At 38.8% G+C, this 26,183-nt stretch overlaps 1 protein-coding gene across 4 annotated transcripts in view; it reads left to right on the top strand.

Moving 5' to 3' along the window:
- The first annotated feature begins 7,207 nt into the window (after positions 1 to 7,207).
- USP53 (ubiquitin specific peptidase 53) overlaps positions 7,208 to 26,183 on the top strand; it is a 29,330-nt gene continuing 10,354 nt past the window's right edge. Inside the window, exons 1-14 of one of the 4 annotated variants that reach the window (XM_086888053.1) lie at positions 7,223 to 7,487; positions 14,230 to 14,416; positions 14,546 to 14,917; positions 16,629 to 16,721; positions 18,606 to 18,740; positions 19,847 to 19,960; positions 20,047 to 20,129; positions 20,436 to 20,541; positions 20,975 to 21,121; positions 21,707 to 21,856; positions 22,326 to 22,497; positions 23,148 to 23,297; positions 23,924 to 24,067; positions 24,458 to 25,184. In XM_086888053.1, coding sequence (XP_086744179.1) covers positions 14,774 to 14,917; positions 16,629 to 16,721; positions 18,606 to 18,740; positions 19,847 to 19,960; positions 20,047 to 20,129; positions 20,436 to 20,541; positions 20,975 to 21,121; positions 21,707 to 21,856; positions 22,326 to 22,497; positions 23,148 to 23,297; positions 23,924 to 24,067; positions 24,458 to 25,184 — 2,165 coding nt within the window. In that variant the 5' untranslated portion in view covers positions 7,223 to 7,487; positions 14,230 to 14,416; positions 14,546 to 14,773. Of the gene's footprint in view, positions 7,488 to 7,756; positions 7,925 to 14,229; positions 14,918 to 16,628; positions 16,722 to 18,605; positions 18,741 to 19,846; positions 19,961 to 20,046; positions 20,130 to 20,435; positions 20,542 to 20,974; positions 21,122 to 21,706; positions 21,857 to 22,325; positions 22,498 to 23,147; positions 23,298 to 23,923; positions 24,068 to 24,457; positions 25,185 to 26,183 lie in introns of those variants that run through there. The other 3 variants (XM_086888054.1, XM_086888051.1, XM_086888052.1) reach the window with 3 other exon arrangements.

The following is a 26,183-nucleotide window of genomic DNA, read 5'->3' as shown; positions in this document are numbered from 1 at the left end:
AGTCATCTCCAAAATTAAAAAAAAAAAAGAAAAAGTTTAAAGTTTCAAAACTTGAGGAGATCCTGGGTGCCAGGAGGCTGACCATACCCAGTCCCCATAGTGGGAAGGCTGGCAGCCATGCAGAAGTCCAGAGTGTATCATTCCACTTCCCTTTCCTTTGAAAAGATTTCCTTTGAGAAGATTGAGAAGTTAATCTAGGCAAATACTAACTTGAAACAGTAGTTACTGTGGTCATTACCCTGCAGATTACTGAAAGATGACTATGCAAGATAACTACAAATGATTATAAACAAACATTTGAGGCATGACAGGCTCTTCCTAGGCTGGCCTACTGTACGTCAAGGAGCCAAGTAAAGCTTAATTCCGGCAGCGAATTCCAGCACTATGTCATTCCTCAAGTTCTTAATGAGAACATTTTGACTATTTGCTGGCAAGGGTAAAAATAAGAACATGTTGTACGTAAAGGAAGGAAAAGAGCAACCTGAACTAAAATGGAAATGCCTATTTCCTATCCTGGTTTTGCAGTGATGCAAATCCTTTTCATTAGTGGCTCGTTGCTGAAAAGGAAGCGATACTACACGCAGCTGAAAATGAAAAGTCTCCTTATATTTAACAATGTCACTTTATCATTCGTTCAGATGTGCCTTATAAAACAGGCAGAAGGAAAGGAAAATGTGGAAATGAGAAGCATCAGTGGGAAGGAATCAGCAAAACAGACCTGTAGCTCTAGGGTTCTGTGAGATGAAGTCAGTGCTGTTCTAGAATGTGTTCCTTGCACAAGACATGTTCTCTTAGCAATGTTTAGACACCTCAACAGTTAAAAAACTTCTTCTAATTTTCAATCTAAATTTGCTCATACCCATTTTAATTTCTTATCATAATTTTTAAAATTAATTAATTAATACATGCTTCATTTCCTCTTCACATTTGCTTCAACTGGTATATTCAAAGACTGGAAGGTCTTTTATGCTTCAGTTGTCCAGACTAAAAAATTCAAGTCATTTTAGTCTCATGTTCACTCCTCTCATTTAGTAGGGATTTGAAACATATTTTTACAACTCTTCCAAGTTCAATTTCTTGCATGTGGATTCTAAGATTTCTTCTATTCTAAGGTGTCACTGACTACATGTACAACACATGGCATTAGTACTGTTTTATCTGTACAAGAAGTGCAGGGCTGAAACTATTTGTGACTGAGTTCACATTTTCCACAGTGGCATCAAATCAGTGACTCACATCCACTCTGTCTTTGGCTTGCACACCCACTTCTTCAAAATTCTCTCATCTTCCATCTGACAAGCTCTGAGCTTTTATCAGGGAGCCTTTCCCTGAGGGGCTCTAACAGATGACCTTGTACTTTATATCCTATCCCATTTGATTTCTCTGCTCCTCAAGCTCATCCAATCAGTTTGGCATGACATCACCCTACAGGGACTATTTCCCCACTTTGTGATGTCAACAGAGCTCATTAGCAAGTTCTAGTTTTTGTGCCAGGATCACCAATGAAAAAATTCAACAGTATGAGTTTCATTATCAATTTTTGGACAGAGCTCCAACAACTTCTCCCTGTCATTGAGTGTAACATATTGCCACCTTTTCCTCTGGGCTATTTCTTTGTCCACCTGACACCTTAAACATTCCGCTTTTCTTCAGTGTAACAAATTTGTTTATCTAGGAAGCAGTTACTGTATCACAGAGAGAAAGTAGGTAAGTCTGGCATGGTCTGTCTAAGGCAAAAAAAGAAATGTTTTGTCCTATTTACTTCTACATTTTTTTCCCTAAGAAGTCACTATAATCTTTACATACTGTATTTTAACCCTGTTATATTTTACTTGGGTAAAGACTGAGGTGCATGAGGAATCCAGCTAATGGATTTTAAATCAAATAATGCTCAGTTTCTCACCCAGGACAAAATACAAAACATTTTTTGCATTCTATCATCTGAAGAACTTAATGTATTTTTTATTTTTAATGAGACAGAACATATATTTTGTATGTTATATTTTGTAATGTCTGCCACTATATTACTCCTAATTTTATACTCCCTAAATTCTTCTATTTTGTTTTAATTTTAATTCATGTTGGGTTTCACCCTGAAAGTTCAATTCAACCACAGGAGTTGTCTGTATGAATCAGATGTCTCTTTTCTTTTTCTGTTGCAGACATCCATTCTTATTGGTTTATATGCTAGGAGGAAGCAATAAATGAGACCTGGAAACTTGAAAGGATTCTTGAAGACTGATGCAACACTAACAAAGATCATCATAAAAACTTTATTTTTTCAAGAGCATCCAGTTGAGGACACAATTTTAAACAGCTGTCAGAGGTACACAGCATGCACAGAATTTTCTTATACTTCAACTGTTCCAGCAACTAACTTTAAAAACAGAATAGCCTAAAATAGGAAAGGATTTCAATTGCATTGTTGTTTCACAGAAGTAGATTATTGGACTGGAAATTGGATTATCCAAGAGGAAAAATATTCTGATGCAAGACTTATGCAACCCCCACCCTTTTCCTTGTTCCTAAAGAATGAAAAAAAAATCAAGAACACAGAGACCTTGTTCCAGGCCCATTATCATCAAAAAAGTCTGGAGAAGAATGCAAACCAATGTTTCTTTTTCTCAGGGTGAAATTCTAGAGGACTTCAATGAAATTGCTTTTGCCACCCCACTGAACATCGTAGCCCTTGAAAGCTACCAGGAAAAATTGTATGGTCAGGCTAATGTTCAACAAATAAGAGTAAAATATCTTGTGTTTATTCCTTCACCTACAGGAAGAAAAGTCTAAAAAAGGTGGCTGTGCTCTATGAAAGTGTCCACAGCTAACTGAGAGGAGGAGGAAAAAGATCAAACTTGACCAGAAATGCTAGGCAGTTTTTTTTAAACTTAGCTAAAATGAACCACCACTTAACACTCTCTCATTGCTTCTGAAGCTTCACTTGGAGCTTTTAAGAAGAAAAAAGCCAGTGATGTCTTTTTTCAGACAAGATCCATTTTCTCCTTCTTTCATTCATGTCTTCTTATGTCCTCAATTTACATGCATAAATTTTAGGCTCTGTGCAGGATGTGGGAATGAGATCAATCGGATGAGTAAGCTTCATGTGACTGCTTGCTACAGACTACATGAGGAAAGCACTGCTAGAGTGTGTTTAAAAGAAAGGTTATGGGAATAAGGTGTTCATGGTAGGGAAGATTTGAGCACTGGAATGGAGTTAGGTAAAGTTCCCCCTATGAAAACACATCCTCATGTAGCTTACTGCAAGTTGAAGGTATATTTTTCATTTGTTTTGCTCTTATTATGGATCCTTTTGTGGCAATACAGCTGAGCATACAGCCTAGAGAACTTGGGCTAAAGTGCTGTTGGGGCTTCCCTTCAGAGCCCATGGCAAATGCATATGATTGCTATTTGATGCCACAAATAATTAAAAATGCTGTTTACCTTTTCTCTAGTTCTTCTCCAGCTTTATGGCACTCCATCCTGCCAGGGTGTTTTCCTTAAGTCTTGCAGGATTATGCACAGCACTGAGCAAATCACTCAGTTGAAAAGCACTGCTCCTGGAGACAAGCAACTGCAAGAACATATTGGAATTGCAAAGATTTATTTCTCCTCTCCAAAACTTTTTAAACACATGATCTGACAATACCCCAAAGGCTTAGAGAACTTGGAAAAATCACATAACCTGAACCCTTATCTTATGAAACTTTATCCTGCTACAGCTTATGCAGAATAGAGCCCAGTGTCCCTGGTATCTTTCAAATTACATTTTCTTCTATGAGAATCATTCTCTTTATCCTTTTTTCTCTTGAGGAGAGTAGCCAGCCTCAAACACTCTCTTCAGAGCTCAGTAATTACTTCACATCTACATGATGGCAGTTTCCATCCACTGGAATGAAACAAGTTTTTCAATTAAAATGGCATTATCTCTTAAGTGTCTTAAAGTCAATCCTAAATGGTACTTGATCACACAAAAATTGTTCATGGCCAGTAAAACAGACTTGACCATAACAGGCAGTGTGATGTGTGGTGCTGAACTAAATGCAGTGAAAACACTTAAAAAGAGAGCTGTAACTAACAAAGCACTCCATAAATCCTGCATGGGCTTGTGGAATTTTCTGCCTCAGACTTTACACATAATTTCCTAGTTTACTTTTTGCAAAATACTCCAGTAAGTACAGACACAGCCCCTGATAAGTACACGAAGTTGATTTCACATGATTAACAGCTCATGAAGAAGGAGAAATATCCATGCAGAAGAGTGACCATGACAAAATCAATGACTCAATAAACTCATTGCTTAACTATTTTTCAAAAAACCCTCCAAATTTTAGTATTCTACCCCTCCAAGAATTTGAGGAGGCATAATTTTTTTATGAAACATTTGAACCTGAAGAGGATCGCAGTTGATTTAAAAGGTTGTTGCAAACATGTTCCAAGCATTAAGAAGAAATATGAAAGAAATTAGAGAACAGGTGCTCCAGTAGAGCTACAGGTATGAAAATGTTCATTACAAAATGCATATATATATATATGAAAAGACACAATATAATTATTTCAGAGGAAGAAGTCAGAATTTATTTACAGAACAGCCATTGGCAACAAGATTAGAGATGACCCGGGAATAGGAAAATTGTAACACCAAAATAAATCCTTGTGTGCATCTGTAAAACACAGATTTGTAGCTCAGTCATTGATGAAAACAATGTGTGACACCTGCAGCATTGAGGAAAAATATTTAATGCAATTACCTTGGAACATTTTGATGTCTCCTATGTTAAGACTTTTCTTTTGGCATGTAGCTATCCATAAATGTGTTTTACCCTGGAATGGACATGTGCAAAGGACCCCCAAAGCCCTGGATGTGCTTCAGGATCTGGATAAGTTCTGCCTCCTTTCCCTCCCAGCTTGGTGTTTTGTGTCACATCCTGAACTCCTTCAACCCCTCTCCTCCAAGTTCAGCACCTCTTCAGCTCTCCATCAACTCTCCAATGTAAAAATCTCCTTACTAATAATACCAAAGTGTACTCATAAACCCACAGAAACATTCTTCTGCACCATGCCTGGCACATATGCTGCACTGCCACAAACAGCAGCAGGAAATCATCTGCCCTGGTAGCATTGTTTTGTATGTGCACCATTTATTCTAATTTTAAAATTCTTCTGCTACCTCATTTAGGGCTTCCTGTGCTGCACCTGTGTCACTCTCTGCCTGAACTGTGTGTGGAAGGCTCTGCTAAGATTCACTGCTAGAGAATCTTAAAATATACTATAATTAAAGCTCACAGACTATGCTTACTCCCAGAGGAAAAAAAAAAGGAACAGAAGAAACCAATATAAATCCTAAGGGACTTGTAAAGATTAGTGGTGAAAAACAAATCCGTGCTGAAGAAAGGGCAGAGGCAAACACGAAAAGCAGAGTTCAGGGAAAGCAAAAATATCAAAATGAGGTCATAATCAGAATGAGGTCATAATCCCACTTTGGGGGACACAGATGCCTTTGCTTGACTGGCTTTGCAAAGAAGTAAAGCAGGGATCAAGGACTGAACTGACACTACCCAAAACAATAAGCAGAATGCATTTTGTAAGTGTAGAATAACAAGATGCATGGACAGAAAATTGGATTTTTAATTGCCAGGTTAACACACTGACGTTAAACAGGTTTTAACTCTTAAATCTCTAGTGAGAACCTCTCAAGAAACAGCTAAGAAAGAACTACACAACAAAGTAGTGCCAGGATACTTTATGAATCTTAGAACAATGGATCAGATATTCAATTCCCTTTAAACAAATCACAAATTTAGAAAACAAAAGACAAGCTAATGTGGTATCTGTTAAAAAATTAAAAAGCATCTGGTTAAAACATCTTAATGCCTCAAGAAAAAAACATTTTCTACAAATCCCGTAGTAAGTAATTCCAATTTGTGAAGATTGCATCATCTTCATTTTTTTTGTGGAAGACATTTGTGGAAGACTCCACAAATCACTGAAAAATGTGGCTACCTATCTATTGATCTAGCTGTCTCTAGATGTGTAAGACAGAAGTCTGGAAAATTTAATGGAAATCTTCCCAAAGAAACACCAAATCAAAAAGCTGCTGAAAAACTTAGGAGGGTGAACCTGCTAAAATGGCTTTGCTAGTGGGTGTTTTACACTTGCAATATAATGGAAGAAACTGTAGCAAAAAGTAGTCTGGGGAAACTGTATCCATTTAAAAACATGGATACAAGAACAACAAAAATGTATTTAACGCAGCGAGCTGATTTGACAGTGCCTTGTATTCCATACAGTCATTTTGCAATCTGGATGACCTAAACTAGATGCAGAAAGGGAACTTTACAAGGAGATTATTTTATTTACTGTTGCAGAAGATGCTGTTGGAAAATTTGACATGCTCTCAGGCACAGATGCACTTTTCCATTCCTAGAGGGCTATCAGAAAGGCAATTGGAAGAGAGAAAATACAAGTTGTATCCATCTGCATGTGCCAAGGATCGATGTTGGGTGTGGTAGCACCTAAAATATCATTGCTAATCTAGAAATGAAACGTGTTAGTGAAATCTACGTGTTTATCCAAGAAAAAGATCATAGCAGTGGAATATAAAAGGTACTTGAACAACTAGAAACATGAGCACTTGTGGATACGGAATTCCTATCTCAAATAACAAAAGGAAACACCACTCCCTGGCCAACATAATAGACCAGATAAAAATCAGAGGGAACACAACTTTGGGGCAGTGACTTTGAGGCAGGTGATGGATAAACTACTAATCACACAGGATCTTTCTGGGCCTCATGGAAGCCAAACTCGACTCTGAGGTGGATGTACACTCGCGTGGGGTGCGGCTCACAAGTCGCTCGATGCCAGTGCTACTCCACGGGCATCTCAAGGAAAGCCAACGCGCACAGCCAGATATCCTGCAGCGAGAACTGGAAAACAATTGCTGGAAAAAACAAGCGTCGCCGCGCTCATTTTAACGGGCTCTAAAACTCCAAAGCTGAGCGCCCCAGGGGCGCCCGCTGCGCCCTCCAGCCGTGACCAGGCGGGGAGGGAGGAGCGGGGTTGCCAGGGCCTCTTACCTCGCCGCGGCTCCCCCTGCGCCTTGGGCAGGACGCGGGGATCCGAGCCCGGCTCCCGCTCCAGCCCCATCGCCTCAGGCGCCATCGCGGCCCCTCAGGCGCCCCCCGGCCTCGCGCGCCTTCCCGCGCCCGCACCGCGCACGCGCGCCGGCCGAGGGCGCGGCCAACGCCTCCAATCGCTTCTCCCCTCTCCCTCCCTCCCTCTCCCGGCTCGGGAATATCCGGGATACCGCTCGGGGAAAGCGTCCCGGCTGCCTCCCCACTGCGCAGGCGCGGCGGCGCCGGGCCGGGGAGGGGAGCGCGAAGGAGGAGCGGGAAGCGGGGGGGAAGCAAAAGTTGCCGTGAGGGCGGGGCCGCGCCCGGAGTCGCCGCCGAGAGGGGGCGGGAGAGGAGCTGCGCGAGGAGCCGCCGGTGAGCCGGGGGGACTGAGCCGGGGCTGGGATAGGGGCTGAGCCGCGGCTCGGGCAGGGCTAAACCGCAGTGGGCAAGGGTCGGCTTGGGCCAGGGGTCGAGCGCGGTTGCGGCCGCGGGTGCCGAGGTGGGGACGGAGCGCGGAGTGCCGAGGAGGGACGGGACCGCCGCGTCCTGCCGGCCGGAGGGGCGGCCGGGGTTCAATCCCTGCCGGGGCTGCGTGGGTGGGGGTCAGCGGCAGCTGCGGGGCCGCGGCCGGCGCTGCCCCCGCGCCCTGTGTGAGCGGAGGGGCCGGAGCGGGGACCCCGCGGGCTGCGAGCGAGCGGCGGAGCGCGGTCAATGTTCAAGGCGGCGGTCACATGCCCAGCAGCGAGTTCTTCAGGAGTGTTTCCAGAGGCTGTCTGGCTGTCCGTCTGGAACAGGAAATGCCGGTACAGGTAGTGTTGGAGCTGTTTGAAATTTAATCAGTTTTTGCAGCGTTTTGGAGGCAGGGTTGTTTGCTGTGTGTTCTCGTGCAGATGGAGTTTCGGAGGCGTGTGGGTAGATGTATGCAAATGTACGCAAATCACCTGCTTAGCATCTGCTCTAAGTTTACCTATATCCCTTCCTTTGATTTCCAATGCAAATATTTTAAAATCGGCTTTTCAGAGGAACTGTGACTTGTTCCCTCGACGTGCGTTTTTCCCTTCCCAGAACAAGTGCGAGTTTTACGTATCTTTACTTAGTGCTTTATTTTGCTCATGCAGCCCCCTATCCAAAACACCAAACCACTTAAGCTTTCTTAACTTTGAAGCTACTAGGATTGTTTTAAGAACAACAACTTAATCGTGCAAACAGCATCGTGCCTGATTGATGATGCAGTATCCCCTTCCACCCCAAGGCAATGGAAAATCCCTTGATGATTTTATGATTACCTGCTCTTTTCTTATAGGATGAAAGGGTGCTTTTTTTGTGTCAAAAAAGTGAGACCTCACGTTATAATCTGACTATAAATTAGTCTTGTCAAAGGGTAAATAATCCTTTCTTCCCCTAACAAATTGTTGCAAAGTAAGAGATACTGGTTATTTTTCTTAAGTATCAAGTTACTTGCATAAAAAATTATTATTCTTGACCAGTGAGATGTTGACAGTAAAAACACAAAAAATAGGCACTTGACTTTCATATCAAGCTTTGATAGTGCAGAATCTTTTTTTGGCCATACAGTATGCACGCTGTGCTACTGACAAAATTATTTGGATGTGCGACCCTGGAGGGTGTCAGGGTATTGGCACTCTCCTTGGTTATTCCTTCGTTTATGCTTCTTGAGAGGGTAAAATGGTTTAGTCATTGAGGGATGTAGTGGTGGAAGCAAAACCCATTCACAGAACTCTTCACAAACTTCATGGTTTGGGAAGAAACGAGTTGGAGTTTGGGCCGGGTTAAGTGATGATGGGTTGAGGTAGGAACAGGATTTTAGATGGATAGACTGAGTGAAATGTTTGTTGGAAGGTTTGTACAGGATATGTTAATGTAGAAATATGAGGTATAGTGATTCAAACTCGTTGTTTTTTTTTTTTTTGTCAAGCCTATAAAATACGTGTGGGTTTAAAGATGATGCTCTCATTACCATTCCTTGTAACTCAGTTTAGTCATTTTTTTTTTCCTGGTAACTTAAGAAAGCATCTTTTTGAGGAAGAGCAGAACTCAGTATTTTGTATACCTGTTAATGATCAAACATCTTCACAGATCAAACAACTGAAAGGCCGGGGCAATTAATCTGAGATAAAAAGGCAAGTGTGAGTATGGCTGTAAAGATACATTCTATCTTAGGCTCGGGGAAAGAGTACATTGTAGTCTTTGAATAATCACATGAAAAGCAGTAGGAAGACTGAGAAACAAAAATCTTCTCCGTAGTGTCTATGTGATGATTCACTGTAAATGCTGGCCCATGTCATGGGCTGGGAATTTGTGTTCTCCAAGATCTTTACTCACAGTTCCCATTGTAGCTATTTCTAAAGTCGGTTTCTCCTTGCAACAGATGAGGGAGGCTGAGCTGTGAACCTGTTGTTTTGGTTTTGATGCAAACAGGAAAGTTTTTATTGGAACAGCTTAAAGCAAAAAATTGTACAGTTATACAAAAGCCATCTGGGATAGCATCTACACTTCTGGTTCTCCATCCTGGAAGGGTGCAGAAACGTGTGACTGCAGGAGCAGTGGTTTGGCATAGGAGGGACAGCTAAATAGGCAAGGGCTCGAGAAGACACAATAGAGATCTTGAAAAAAGAAAAAGTCTGGGTTGAAAATCTACAGGGATTGTTTGGAAGAATTTCTAGAGGAGATATCATCAAATACCCCTTCAGTGTCTTGGGGACTTGTTGAGTCAGTGACAAGGAGAAAGAATGTGTCAGACCAATTCCAGTCAGTGGTAATATCCTGGCACTGGCCTTTTCTTGTAGCATTGTTCTGTTTCTTCTTATATCTGTTGCAAGTCAGCTATTAATCAAGTTTTTCTCCCTCTCTGATGTTTAAAATAGTGAGAATTTGCATTCCTGTAAGCATATTTCTGTGGCAACTTCTGAAGTGAATAATATAATTTCCAAAGACAAAGACTGGTGGCTACTAAAAGCATTACATGTATCTTATGGTGCATGAGATGGGTTGACAAATATATTTAACAGGGGGGCTACAGGTCAAAGGGGACAGGATCTGTGCAGGTGCCAAAAAAATTATGATTCAGCCTCATTGAGGTGGGTGTAAGAGATTATTCCTTTCAAAGTTTGGACTTTTTCTACATTTTAAAAGCAGCTTCACTGTTTATTTCTTTTTTAAAATGTAGGAAAAAATCCTTACAACCTGCAGTACTGTCACAATGCAAATCATATTTTCGTTCTGTTCACAAAATTTGGCAATTTTAAATGTCAACCTTTTGATCTGAGAAAAACACTTGAATTCTTGCATTTGCAAGTTGTTGAATTTTTGATGGATTTCATTCTGTTAAGGAGGAGACAGTAACCCCAGTCCTAATAATATTAGCTCATTGCAGAGAATTTTAGTGGCTTCCCATGATAACTTTATTCCCTCATAATACATTTCATCACTCTTCCTTCACAATTTTTGTTGTCTTGTGTTTAAATTCCTAAGTTACATCAGATAGAAATTGATTTCCCAGAGCTGTCAGACTGTTGGGTGGGGTTGCCAGGCTCAGCTCAGAGGCATGAACTGCAAGCAGAAGCAAAATGCTGTGTGGCTTAAAAGTAACCCCAGAACAGGGCATGAGAAAAGGTTTGCCATTAGTAATTTGTGCAACACCCTGAGAACAGTCGCAAAGTGAAGGCGAGAAGATGTAAGTAACTATTCTTCAGCCAAATTTCAGGGATAGAAACGGTCAACAACTTTTGAACTTGTTGGCAGGTTTCCACTCAATTTGACAGAAGGGATAGAAGACTCAAAGATGATTATGTACTTAGAAAGTGCATGAAAAGAGGCAGCTGGCTGGAAGAGAGAGACCTTGTAAGATGATGTGAGGAGCAGAATTGGCTTATGCCCCAGCTAGGGAGAAAACTGGGAGAACTTGGCCATGAGGCAGAAAATTATCAGGAGCCCTGATAATACCAGGCATTGGTAGTTCCAGTGTTAACATAGCCAACTGTTTATCTCTTCACTTTTATCTCGATGGATATCAGAGATTCTTAAACCCAAATGTGCTTGTAGAAAGTGATTGTTTAGGCAAAATATCAGCTGCACTGATTTCTAAGCTTCTTTAGTGACACTGCTTCTTAAACTAAAGAGTCTGTGCCAGCCACAGCTACGTGCTGGGGTGTACCAACCAAGCAAGGTGATAACGTGAGGTTCTGCTGACAAGTGGATTTGTTGTTCTGGAAGCTGTGAAGGCAAGTGCCAGGAATTTTTGACAGGAATGTGTTTTGTCCTGTGAGGCTGCACAGCTAAGGGTAGCCAGGTGCTTGATGAGATCACCTGTGACTGAAAAACAGTGACTGAAACTGGACAAGGTCAAAGGAGTTAGGCTGGTAAATAGACGTTGGTTTGAGAGCTTATAGCCCTTGTTTAGTGTCTTTGGTTGAGAACAGTTGTCCACAATCAATTCATGTAGTTTGAAGGGCAAGAGTATTCCCTAATTCTCAGCTGCTAAAAATCTGTAGCATGTCAGTAACACTGTGTGAAATAACTCTTTTCCTGAAATATTGCCCTTACTGAAGACTCACTATGGTTCAATCACAGAATGGTTTGGGTTGGAAGGGACCTTAAAGATGATTGTGTTCCAAACCCCCTGCCATGGGCAGGGACACCTTTCAGTAGATCAAGTTGCTCAGAGCCTGATCCAACTTGCCTTTGAGCACTGCCAGGGATGGGGCATCCATGGCTGACTGACGGTCTATATTCTGTCACTCACACCTTTGGCAAGCCAAGAGCTTAAAAAGTTCTGGTAAACCCCAGAGGTTAATAATGCTACAGTGCCCTCAGCAACACTGGCTTACCACAGACAAGGAAGAAGTCTTCAGGTCCTAATTATAGTGCTATTGACTGCTGAATTTAGGTTATGGGAGTCTGGTCCAAGTCGCAGTCACCTAAAAGTTCACTCAGACTCGTGATAGGTGAAGCAACCAAAACTGCTTAGCAGCATCACTTCTCTCATTTATGGAGCCATCTGTGATGGGGGTAGGCTTGTCAGCAGATGAATAATATTCTTGTTGGTTTTTTGGTTCTTTTTCAAATCAAAACTGAGATATTTGTCCAGTGCAAATTTCAGAACAAGATGCCACTATAGGCTTTTTCATCTTATGGAGAGTCTGATGACAAATTAATGCCATTGCTTCTGGCACCATTGGAAGGCTAATCTACCGTGCCTCTCTTCCTTATGAATGAGGAGCCACGTACCTTAGTATTCGAGGCAGTGGAGAAAAAATTTGCAGTGGAACTTCTACATATGAAAACTGCAATTAATGTGTTCTGCAATTTATTAGAATATGATTGTGTGATAGACAGAATTTTGTATTCGCAGCTTTGTGGATGTGGAATTCAGCAGGAAGCATTTTAATGCAATGGGACAGTAACACAGAGCTAATCCATTTAATTTTTCATTAAATTCTTGCAGTGAATCATTATAACTTTAACTAAGAGCCAGCCCAACAGCTCAGTGCTTGGTGCGTGCAGTGTTAGTTGCAGGGCATTCCTGAAATGCAAGAGAAAATTACTTCCTGTAAGGTCTTAGTAAATGAATGCTCTTCGTCATTATCCTAAATTGTTCCAGAAAACTCTTGTTTCCAAAACAGTGTGTGTATTTCTGAGAAGATCTGAAGCTGATACACATTTCCAGCTACATTTTCTTTTCCTATCTTCTTTCTGAGTTAACTGAAGTGAACATAAAGAAAACAAAATTGTTACATGATGTTCTGTCAAGGTCAGTTTCCAGCTTGATTTCAGACTCCTCGCTCAGCGCTGCCACAAATCACACTTACTATCTCCAGTATTATTAAATCAAATTACTTACGGGTGAGATACAGTAACATCAGTAAACAAACAGAACTCATCCGATTATTCATGGGGCAAAAGAGATTTTTGGTTAGGTTCCATTTATTGATTTTATTTTTAAATACAAGCAAGTACCAATGTTTCTCTTAAATAGAGGGGAATAGTTTTAGGGTTGCAAGACATCCTGCGGGTATTTTTGAAAGCCACATATCCCAGCTGTACATTATTAGAGAGCTGTAGAATGGTTTTGTGTGAATGTGGTGTTGCTTGTTCTGAGCTGAGCTAAGTTCTCCTACAGTTTATACAGTATTCCAACTACACATTTCATTTTTGTTTTTTAATGCTCCTCATTAATTTTGGTAAGTTTACACAGTGGAAAAAACTGTAGTGAGAAGCTGCAGGTTTTAAAATGTCACCCTTTTGATTTTTTTTTTCCTTCTTTCTTTCCCACATATGCAGTCCCAGTTGTATTGGTTTATTTAAATTTATTCTGTTCTGAGCTGTTCCTTCAAATGTTTGTGTGGGTGATGTATTAATGCCAAACCGACAGAATAATCCATTGTTGTGAGAGGATCACAGCTTGGGCTTTACATGTGGTTGTGGGGTTGTTCTGAAAATGGACTCATTTAACCTTCAACATGCTCCTTCAAGAATTGGAGAAGCAACCAATTTTTGCTGGAATTTGAATATCTTGGAATGGGTTACTGAGGCAGCAACCAGAATGGTCTTGCATTGCTGTTAGCACTGTTGTTCTGGTTGCTTTGAGAATGCAGCCAGGTTAATGACACATTTATGTAGTGTTTAGTAGGCAGTACAAACTTTTGAAAGCTGAGTACTAGCTGACAATCCATCCATAAAATTGAAATCAAAACCAGCTTAGTTTTTTGAGTGTTGAATAATAAGATTTATTTCTTGGTGATGTTTTTGTTAGCTTGAAGATTCAAAGATTGACTAACTCATGTATTATCTTTTTATAAGCTGTTGCTGGTTATTAGGAGAACTTTTACAGCAATTTTTTTGATCTTCAGAGATGTGAAAGAAATTAGAAGATAATAAATTATGCTAGATAAAATAACTTCATTTTTATGCCTTAAAAACAATTTTAAGGTGGTGATTTCTTCTCCTCTTTCCTGGCTATTTCATCTTGCCTTTCTGTTTAGAGGTTGTTTTAGCCATGATCTCTTTCCTAATTTAGAAGCTCTTTAACATTTTTTTTGTTTGTTTTTTTGTTTGTTTGTTTTTTTTAATAATTTCTGGTTTTTTCTTATTTCAGGTTCATTGGAAAGAGCATGAAATAAACATGGAGTCTTCTAAACTAGAATATATTTCAGGGTTTACAGTTAGAAGTAAAAAGAAGATGGAAGAAAATGAGAGAACTGGAGTATAACACCTGACAAGAACTTTCCAGTTCTGTGATATAGACATATAAACTTTCAATATAAACCAACTAATGATTTATGGTAATACTTTATTGATATACCTGGAAGAAGTCAGTTACTGTTCAACTTGCTTAACAAGAACTTTTATTCTAATGACTTTTAACATGTTTTAACCTTAACTGGACACCTTTATTTATTTATGTTTTTAAGCCTGAGGGTTAAAAACTTTCTTCATCTGTATTTTTTACTGGGGGACTGATCCTGAAGGATGGCTCACAGCTGCTCATGGAAAATGGACTTTAGCCCATGGATGGTTACTGCTGCACAGAGTTGAATGGAATGCCATGACTTTATGGTAGAACCACCTTCTTTGCCTTGCACCCATCATATCCTTAAATATTTAAGCGTGAACATCGTGATTATAAACTCTAAAAAATAATGGCATGGGTGAAATTCCTAAGAAAACCTGGGGGTAACCTTGGAAAAGTTTATCAGCCTGGAAGTATCCTGTCCCTGGCCCCTACTAAAGGCTTATTAAATGAACCTGGACAAAACAGCTGCTTTCTTAATAGTGCTGTTCAGGTAAGAAAAAACTTCATCTATTGAACATTTTTTGAATAGACTTTCCCAAGTGTGTGTGTGGGAAACAAAAATGGCAATTGTAGGACTAAGACACTGTATGAAGCTGATTTTATTCAGCATTTAACTGTGAAGAATTGAGAGTATTAATACTTTATTTTGCACAAAATTTTATTTGCATATGTCGAGAATGTCTGAAAACCTTTCCTTTTGTATCTGAAAACATAGGAGTTAAAACTTTAAAACTTTCTGCTTGAATTTTAAAACTAATGTTCATGTCAAACGTAGCAAAATTTACTTCCAAAATTTACACAGCACTTTTTTTATATGGGGCAACCATTACTACTTGTATTGAGTAGGATATTATTTTTATTATAATCTCATTTTCTCAGAATTAGCAAACGAGCCAGTGATACTGGGGAATATCAGAATATGCACATATAATGAGAGCTTTGATTCTAATCTTAGGAAAGATTTGGGGAATTAGAGTAGGAGATACACTTGGTAGCAAAGAAATATGACTTGGAGTTCTCTTTATAACAAGGTACTTCTTGTAATGCTCAGATTTTGGATCTGAATTTAATTTAATTTTTAAATTGTACAGAATTATTTGTCAAACTGGCAGTGGGTTTAATAGATGCATAGAGTGTCTGAAAGTTGGAAGAATTAAAACTGGCGTGGATTTAAACCTAGGAGATATGAGAGGTATAGCTATGTGGTGTGTATGGTATTTATATGTGTTTAAAATAAAATTATACTGTAGTTTCAGTAGAGCATTTGCTGTTTTGTATCCAATGGGAGCAGCATGACCTATATTCTCTTGCAATTCTACTCTTTTCACTTAGATGCCCTAAAATGAGTATTTTTTAGTTCTAGTTTCAGACAATCCTACAACTTCACAACCCAGTGCTGTTCATCAAACAGTGGCAGATGGTTGGTGACTGCCCTTTTACAAGGAGGAATGTGTTCCTTTCTTTTCTTTTAACCTCTGCTCACACTTCAGACTTGAACTTTGGACTTGCAGTCTCCAGTGCATCCTATTTCATTTTAGCTTTTACAGTTATAGATAGGATATATTTTTCTCCCTGGATTTGCAGCTGTTGTCTTACTGTGCCTCTGGACAACTCATTTTTTAGGGGTTTTATTTTTATTTTTTTTAATGGACAACTTTCTGAACTGCTTCACTTCATGTGTACCCAAGACATTAGATATTGAGCTCTGTGGTGTATCCAAGCTATTACCTTTTTGTAGGGTATTTACACAAATAAGAGGTAGAAAGATACCTGTGTAAGCACCAGGATTATTTTGATCTGTGGAAAAACAAATGTATTGCTGCAATCATTTTGATAAGAGACCATAAGGATATAATATAGAACTTAACTCTTACGTAGAGCTTTAAGAAAACTGCTACAATCTATGCACAGAGTTTAGATTGCTGCTTGTTTTCTCCAGAGTACTTCAGATCTTTCTCCAAAATACATTGTTTCAAAAAATTTCGAAGACAGATCTAAATTTTAAGTCCTGAATGTGAAACTTTAATTTCTATCTCTGTAATTTACCAAACTTAATGGAAAAACCCCCACATTTCCTACAGCAATATTGGTACTTGAGTTGTATGTTATGTGAAAGAAAAGAAATAAATAAAATCTTATGTAAATTGTGTTAAACTAAGAGCCTTCAGAACAGATTACTTATTTTCTCTTTATTTTTACAGGTATTATGGCAACTTGACATATTTAGACGAAGTTTAAGAGGTTTAACTGGACACGTGTGTCAAGGAGATGCCTGCATATTTTGTGCTTTAAAGGTAGATAAAAAAATCTGGGAAAAAAACATATTTCAAAATAAGGGAAAAATAAATAGTTTCAAAATTTGTGTCTGTATCATACCTATCTCTGAATATGACCAAGTAATTCTTGTGTAAAGAAGCAATTTAGTTTTAAGGACATTTTTAACAGATGTTTGTAGGAGAAATATTTTTTTTGTATTTAAAGAAGATATTTTGCAGGGGTCTGAGGTTGGTTAAAATGGGATAAGTTATTTTTTTAACAGTGTAGTTGTGATATTTAACTCCATGGCCTATGTACTGACCTCAAAAAAGAGAAGTCAATTTGTTTGGAAATATCTGTCCCCAGCTGTTCTGCACACTACTGGTTTTGCTTTCTTGGCTCTTTAAGATACTGGTTGAGTAATTCTGTTTGTTCTGCGTTCAGAATTTTGTTCATTTGAATTTCCATGCAATAGATACACTGCATGAGGATAAACAGTAGCTTGTTTGTGACTTGGGTGGATTTTTTGGTTGGATTTTTTTTTTTTGTGGTCTTGGGATATTTTAACTCTTCTTACCTGTTAAACAGTGAAGGATAATTTATCTCTGTCAGCCTCTCCTATAAACTAAAAGCACAGGCAATAAATTCTGGGACTTGGACTATGCAGGCCACTAAACTGAGCATACCTATCTGCACACCTGCTGATCTCTACTGGATGTTTGGGTTTTTTTTTACTGGACATATAAAGCTATGTTGCATACCAAATATATGACCTAGCAGTCAAAATGGGAAGTGACAAATGTTTTCAAAACAGATCTGTTAAAAACTTCATTTTGAATGTTTGCATGGGTACAGTGTCTGTAATTGTTGTCAGTAGTCCCTGCTTTTAGTTTTGAGAGGGAAGATTAAATGCTCGAGAGACACCCTGCACTGCGTCATGGTTAAAGCAACACTTTTTGTTAGCAGTGAAACTTTGTTTTTTTTGTTTCTTTGGCCTTCTAGCCAACAGATTTTAATCATAGGAAACCTATGTAAAGAATGCATACCCTTATTTATAGTTTACATGACTTCTCCTGACTTGCTTTGTCTTTAGTCTCTTCAGTTCTCCTTAAAGCTTGGCTTAGAATTCTTGACGGGGGAATACGCCTTTAAATATCTGCAAATCTGTAATTCATTTAATAGCTTTTAACTTTCAGTTCTTTCAGAATCAACCTCCTTTACTAGCTAAATGATGAGCTCACTTGGAGGGCTGTCTCTGCCAAAAAGAAAAGTAGCAGCCAACTGTCTCTTCTGGGAAATGAATTAAAAACCAAGTGCAATTTATTATCATGTTCCAGAACTGAGGATATTGACCTTTTCTCTTGTATTCTGTGCGCTGGTTCAGCACTGAGCTAATTTCATAGCAAGGATTATTGGCATTCTATCTAATTGATGGGAGGTTTTGCATATCCATAATTTTAATAAAGATATACTGCCCTCCTAAACAGTAAATACTACATAATTTAGTGAATCATGAGTGGTATTACATTATGCCCTAAGAAATACACACTATCTGTAGACATGAGATACATATGGATGAACTGCTGTTCCAGGGGCCAAATTAAAAAAGCTGTATAATTACAAAACAGGGCCTGTGTTGCCTCAGGGAGCTCAAGTCAATCACTGTTAGTTTTGTATTTTTTATGTTGTTGTTCTACAGGTTCAGTGTTTAGTTTGGTACCATAACTTCTTGTAGAGGAATCAGTAGCAGAATACAAACACAGTAACTGGAAGAGAAAACAGTAATTTTGGAAGTTATGTGGGTCTATAAACATTCTAAATATAAATATTTCACACATTTATGCAAGAAACCATGTATCTGTGTAGAACCACAGTGTCTAGCCAAGCTAATGAAGCTAAGTAATCACTGCATTTCTTCCTAGGCAATCTTTTCACAGTTCCAACACAGCCGAGAAAAAGCCCTCCCGTCGGATAACATGAGACACGCCCTCGCGGAAAGCTTCAAGGATGAGCAGCGTTTCCAGCTGGGATTCATGGATGATGCAGCAGAATGCTTTGTAAGTGTTTTTATGAGAGTTGAGTAAAATTATGTTTGTTTAGAGGTTTTTGGTAGCTCCAGAGTCATGGGTAGGATTCAAATGACATAATCCTGCTGAGCTTCTTTATGCCAGTTTAGAGCAACAGAGACATGGAGAAAGTGTCAGATAAGCGGTTTGGAGTACTCTTGCACTTGTTCCATACTTTACTCCCTTAACTCTGTAGCTCAGGTAGAGCAGGAGGTTGGTGAGGATGATGAGCTCTAAGTCACTTCTAGAAATATTTTGATGGAGAGAAAGGGTACTTTCTCAGGAGAAGCACCTATGGATTTGAATATATCTATTTGAATATATCTATCTATTCCTTGGAGTGTTGAATCACCAGCTATTGAAACACAGTGTGTTACAACTGGCCAGCTCATTGCCAAATTCTGCTGCAGAAGAGGTTTCCATTTTCTCACCCAAGAGTGAGCAAATACTTGAAGATCTTGCTGTAGTTACTTTCTGCTTCAGTCAAGTGTCTTACTGAAAAACACAAGCCACTGCTGCAGCCTGTAAAGGTGACTCCAGATGTCACAGAACTCTGGTAAAGAGGTCCTGATTGTGAGACAATCCTTCCTAAGAGGTCCTGTGTTAGACAATGAAAATGTTCACCATAAAACACCTGCAATATTAACCTTCAGACACAGATTTGAGGGGCAGGAAATATGATTGCTGCTTCAGTTACTTTAAGCTTAGGACATCCTTTGTGAGTATCCCCAAATTAACTCCCACCTGCTAGATGTTTCTTCACCTACGTAGGAAAATCCAGTGCAGAACTCCCGAAAGAGGCTTTTTGATGTCTTGCAGTCTTGACAGGGAGACTCTTATTACTGCTCCATCTGTTCAAAATGCATTTGGACTCCTGAACTAATCATCTGTCTGATCTACCTGAATAGATTCACTTCTTCCCATTACCTCTGGTAATTTTGTCAAAAGGGAAAAATGGCCTTGCTGATTCAGAGGACAAACTCATTGCAGCCATAGTATTTTGGAGTCAAGGAGCATAGTTGGAGTACTAAATTGTAATGTTCTTAATGTGTTCTGACTTCATCAGTTCAGTTTACATCGATATTATTTCTTTTTAGGAAAATATCCTTGAGAGGATTCATTTCCACTTAGTGCCAAACAGCGAAACAGATATGTGCACTTCCAAATCCTGTATTTCTCACCAGAAGTTTGCTATGACACTGTATGAGCAGGTCAGACCTTAATTTGATTGGTTTAACAAATACCTTGTTTTCTCTTTCCTGAATAAATAAAAACAAAAGTATTTTTGTTTTTGTAGTGTGTGTGTCGCAGTTGTGGAGCATCATCAGATCCGTTGCCTTTTACGGAATTTGTGCGTTACATTTCCACCACAGCCCTGTGGTAAGAGCTTTTATTCTTGTTACTCTTTTTTTCTAGATACACCCTTCTAGTCATATGCAAAGCATGCCCAGAGAAGGGCTTTTAAGTGTTAAAAAATTAATGTGTAATTTTTTGTTGCATGTTTTTGAGCTACTGTTAAAAAGCAGCATTTGGATTTCAAAAGCAAGATGTAGGCAAGGTTTGACAAAAAAATTTGTATTGCTACTGTTTTACCACTGTGTTTTCTTTTTAGTCATAGAATACAGTTAATTGAGATCTGTTACTCTTTAGAAGGGAGATCCATAGTTATGTAATTTATTTTTGCAGTAATGAAGTAGAAAAAATGATGGAGAGGCATGAACGTCTCAAGCCAGAAATGTTTGCAGAATTGCTGCAGGCAGCAAATACTGCTGATGACTACAGAAAGTGTCCTGTAAGTAAACAAAAATGTTGCATTACTTTGGGATCCAAGGGAGAACTTTTTAGGATTTTAAATCAGGCTAGAAGTATTCTTATAAAAGAAGGGTTGTGTGTTGTGTTGCTTCTTCAGAGCAGTCAAAGCAAACAAAGCTCTTACACTTATGGTTTAATGGTTACATTAAACATTACATTAAGTTAGAGATTTCTGTTTTAAGGTGGTGATTGGGTATAGAAGTTAGGCTGTTGTCTTCATCAAAATGTTTTTATGGTGAAGAATGTTATACTTCAATTGTTAGAAACCAACACCATGACTAAATTTTGGAATTAAAGACATTGCGGAGTTGTTTTTTGAACTGTTGTTTTTTCTTGTGTAGTGACTCACCTTTGGATTTCCAGTTTTTAAACACTTTCCCTTCCCTTTATGGTTTTTGCTTCCTTTTTTCTAGAGTAATTGTGGTCAAAAAATAAAAATTCGTCGTGTTCTTATGAATTGTCCTGAGATTGTCACCATCGGTTTAGTCTGGGATTCAGAACACTCCGATCTGACAGAAGAGGTTATGCGGAATCTGGCAACACAACTTTATCTTCCAGGGGTATCTGACCTAAAACTTACTCTTTGCTTTTTCTAGAATTTAATTTTACTTTTTATTTTATTTTTTATATCTAATATATAAATATATATTTATATATATATAAAATAGATATATATATATATAAAATAGAAATATTCATGTGTGTTTTTTATAAGCACGACTTAACTTTACATGAAGTTTTCTATATTTATATAAAGCTTATGCCTACTTTTATGGTTCTTTATAATGTGCTGCTTGATGTAGCTTCTGTGAGAGGAAAAGGTCCTGCTGGAAGTGTTTTGTCCCTAAGTACAATAATTAATCTAGGAGACTTTCAAGTTGAAAACCTAGGAAAATCATTTTCAGTTTGAAATTTATGAAATTATTCTGGATCATTAATACTTTAGTCTTTCAAATATAAAAAAAAAACAAAACTGAAAAAGTTAAAATGGATGTAGTAGAGCAAAAATCAGTATTTACACTCAGGAAAAATTGTATAATGCAACAGGATATTAAATACCTTTATTTTGGTGTAATGCCAGCAGTAGGTCAGGAAATTGAGGCTGTGTTTTACACGTGTTTTAAAATACGTAATCATTTTTACAGCTGTTTTATAGGGTTACAGATGAAAATGCCAAAAACAGTGAGCTTTTTCTTGTGGGAATGATTTGCTACACGAGCCGACATTACTGTGCCTTTGCCTTTCACACCAAGAGCTGCAAATGGGTGCTGTTTGATGATGCTAATGTGAAAGAGGTAAATATTGGCTTTACTCCTACCAAAATTTGGGATCTTTTCTTTTCTGGAGAGGGTTCTTCTGACACCAGTGTTGAAGAAAGTCAAACAACTATTTATTATTATTTTAACAAATATTTGGTGTAAGTAATTTTTTTAAATGGCTAGAATTGATTTCACTGCTTCGTGGTTGGGCCTTACAAATGGTTAATGTTTCAGAATGTTTGTGCACTTGTCTGTTGTTGAACTTTTACTTCTTTTAATGAAAAAGGGGATACTGGCAGCTGTATCCATAAGGATGATCTGATTTTTTAGCCCATATAATACTCATTCTGTCTTTGTTACAATTTATGTGAACCACCGTGCTAAAGTGTCGTATCTTCATGTACATTTGGAATTAGGCTCCTGCTTAATGAATTACTCTTTCCATTTTTGGGTTCAGCACTATTGAAGAAGTTTTGGGGTTTTGTTTTGCTGGTTTTTTTCTTAGATTGGAACAAAATGGAAAGATGTGGTGTCCCGGTGCATTCGGTGTCACTTCCAGCCATTGCTGCTATTTTATGCTAACCCAGATGGCACAGCTGTGTCTCCAGAAGATGCACCAAAGCAGATTATTCACTGGTCTCAGTGCAAGGCAGCAGGAGGAAATGGGGAAGACCCGGGTAATTAGATATATCTTATTTTTTTTTAATAACAATATCAGCTCTATTTCTGAAATGGGGATTATAAAGGAGAAAAAATGGATTGGCCTCTTTTTCTGAAATACTTTTGTTAATCATTATCCAATGAGTCTCAAAAGAAAAGAGATTAGTGTGTATACTCATTGTACCTGTTAATAAGGGGATACAAATTGAGACTAATGGGTAATGGGAAAAAGTATCCAATCTTTTGGTTCTGTAATTTGTACAGAATTGTACAGAAGTTGTACAGAAACAGCCTGCTGTCTCAGGCTGGCTTTTTAAATTTAATGGTAAGCATAACTTACAAGGAACTTAAATAAAAAGCAAATTGAATTTGACATGCTATTCTTCACATCATGTGTAGCAGCAGAACATAGATTACTTCAGGGAGCAAAGAACTGAGTACCCTGTTTCACTGCAGGCTACAACTCTAAATATGGGAGAATATAAAATATTACAGAACCTTATTGCCTAATCTATTGGAATGCAGTGTGGGTTTTGGTGATGTTTCTCTTCTGGTTTTTGAATCCACAATTAAAAAGCTTGCACTTTTTTTTTTTTAATTAATTTAGATATTGGAAATTTAAATTTTGAAGCTTTCTATTTCTGAAGGTAAATATGTTGTTTTACAGGATTTGAAAAGCATTCTGCTGCTAAATCAGACCATGTGAAAGAGAATGGAATTGTAGATTCCACTAATCAAAGGAGTAATAAAAAACTTCAGCCAGATAATCCAGCATTCAGTAGAAGCCATATTCAAGCAAGTGGTGGCAGAGGTCCAGGTATGTATTTCCTACTTGCACCCCCAAAAAAACAGACCAGATATGTCTTATTATGAAATATTTCAGTTGGTAGCGTTTCAGGTGGGTTCTAACCTCAGGACTAGAATTATTTCTAAGGGAAGAATTCCATCATTGACTCAGTTGTAATTCAAAGATTTATTTGATGTTTAAGTAATATCTGAGTATCTGCCATGAAATGTTAACTTTTGCAGAGGGAGCTGTAAATGCAGAATATTTATTACTCTTGTTATTCTTTAACTAAAGTGGCTCTTGAGGCCTTGTTCCATTTCTCAAACACTATCAAGCTTTCTGGTGATGTTGCTGATTAAGAGGCACATTAGTGACTTAGGGCTGAGGTGTGGCTCTGTGGGTAACTGGCAACTTGAGGAACACTTTTCCCCAGCAATCCTGTGATATCACCATTATTTGTAGTCCTGCATGTTAATGGACTTGATCTTACAGTTGGAAAGAAATCTCAAGTTGTTAATCTGTGTTAAATAATTCATTAGTCAGTTTAAATAGTCCTTATAGTAATAACTAAATCTTACTGTCCATAAGTATGTTTGTGTGTTCTGGTGATGAATGACTTTGGAGTAATGATGTTTGACAAGAAGCATTTTTTTCAGCCAAGTTGGGATACGGCGAACACAAGGACAGGCTGAAGGACTTATCCAGAGAGTGTGCCCAGAAAGCTGCTGACATGAAAAGCTTCACATCTTTACGGAAAGACGCAGACAGAGGACCAAGGAAAGAGTCTGGGAGACAAAGAGGTACGTTTTAAAAATACAACCAGAGAACCAATGGATTAAATAATTTTTTGCATCAGTGCTGCTTGTGCAGATCTTTTTCTCCTTTTAAGAGACCACACTGTAAGATTAGGCTTTCCCAGTTTTCAGTATTCTGAAATCCATGCTGGATTTGTAGAGATACTGTAAGAACTGTTAAGCAGTATCAGTTGAATGACTGCTTCCACCCTGGAAGTGTTCAAGGCCAGGTTGGATGGGGCTCTGAGCAATCTGGGCTGGTGGAAGGTGTCCCTGCCCGTGGCAGGGCAGCTGAAACTTTGATGATCGTTCAAGTCCATTCCAACACAAATAATTCTATGAAATATTAACGAGAACTGTAATGGAACTTTTTTTTTCCCTTTTTGTTCTTGTAAGACTTGACTGGGGAAGACCGTTCCAGTGCTAAGTCAGGGTCTCCTCCAGTTGGAAACGGACTGAGGCACTGCGCGGATCAGCGGATCTACGGCAGCCAGGGAAGGGGCCCCTACAAGCATGACAACCAAGCATCTCACCAGGCAAAGCTTTCTGCACATGTGCTTGGATCAAACAAAACAGAACCTTTTCCTGCTGGGGAGAAACCAGTGACAAGGACACGGACCGATGGCGTCACTGGCTATGACACGGACACCAGTCAAGACTCCAGGGACAAAGGAAGTATCAGGAGCAGGAGTAAAGGCTGGAAACCAATGCGAGAGACATTGAATGTAGACAGCATTTTCAGTGAGACTGAGAAAAAACAGCACAGCCCAAAGCACAAAGCAAACCTGAGCAGTAAATCTAAGCATGAAAAAGAGCGGAGCTTTAACCACTGGCCAAAGGAGAACCAAATACAGAAGGGTTTAATGACTATATATGAAGATGAGACAAAACAGGATACAGGAAGTCGAAGTTCACTGGATTCTGAGGGAAAAGGGAATGCTGAAAAAAGCAAAGGATTTACAGAGAGAAAAATCCATGGTGATAACTGGCAAATTCAGAGGACAGAATCTGGGTATGAAAGCAGTGACCATATCAGCAACGGATCTGCAAATCCAGACTCCCCTGTTATTGAAGGAATCAATACAACAGATGCCAAGAATGTGAAGGAAAGTTCTTCCTGCAGGTAATGCTAGTGCTCTTAGAGCTTGCATAGGTTGTTTTTATGGAAAAATAACCTGTTCTAACCTTTATGTGTTCTTCAAAACCAACACCACCCAGGAAAACATGCTTTGAAACTTACTTGAAGTCAGGTATGTGGAAAGCTAAAGTGTACCTTGAAATAAGGGTGTGGGCAATTAAATGTTCAATTTACCTTCACTCTGGTTCTCTTTGGGAGGCACTGAGCCAGTTATCCAGGCACTGAGCCAGACCTGCTGAGCCCTGCTGAGGGGCAGGGTGTGTTCATTTGTAGTAATTGATACACTTCTTTACTTAGAAGTTTTTTAGACTGTGTGTAAGTTTCCATCTGTAATGGAATAATACAATGTCCATATTAATCACAGCTGTAAAATTGGTACAGGCCCTCACAAGGAGATGGGAATGGAAGCTGGTGAATCTTGGATGCTGTTAGCAATCATGATGCAGAAATTCAGTTTCCTAGATATCTCAGATACATACTGATCACTTGGTAATTGATTGACCTGTCTGAAATAAATCTTTGCTGAAAAGTGTAAAATTACTAAAACTAGTTGGACTTGATGATCTGAAGAGGTCCATTCCAACTTAAATTTATGTGATGCTGAGAAACAGGAAGTTATAATCCTTCCACATGCGGTTTTCAGTCTTGTCTATCTCAAACTGTTTGTGGAATGCAGATCCTTCTAAAACCCATTCATTCTTCTTTCAGATCTTGTTTGTATCCATAAAATGGAAGAGCACAGCTGGGAACCCAAGCCTAGTCTCTTTGACAGATCTAATTTGCTAGATCCAAGCAAATTTTCAGACATATATTTTCATGGCAACTTACTTCACAGGAAAAAACAACGGCAAATACCAGGATACGAAAAGGCCTTGACCTTTCTGCCCTTTGTCCCACTCTTTCATCCACCAAACTGTACAAAATCCCAGTATGCAAAAACCCAATGGGCTTTTATTGGTTAATGACATAATCACATATAAAGCT

Source organism: Cyanistes caeruleus, chromosome 5 (assembly GCF_971803275.1).
Source record: "Cyanistes caeruleus chromosome 5, bCyaCae1.hap1.1, whole genome shotgun sequence".
In the NCBI taxonomy this organism is placed as follows: domain Eukaryota; kingdom Metazoa; phylum Chordata; class Aves; order Passeriformes; family Paridae; genus Cyanistes; species Cyanistes caeruleus.
Note: the sequence above shows the minus strand (reverse complement) of the source record. Positions and strands in the feature narration are given on the sequence as shown.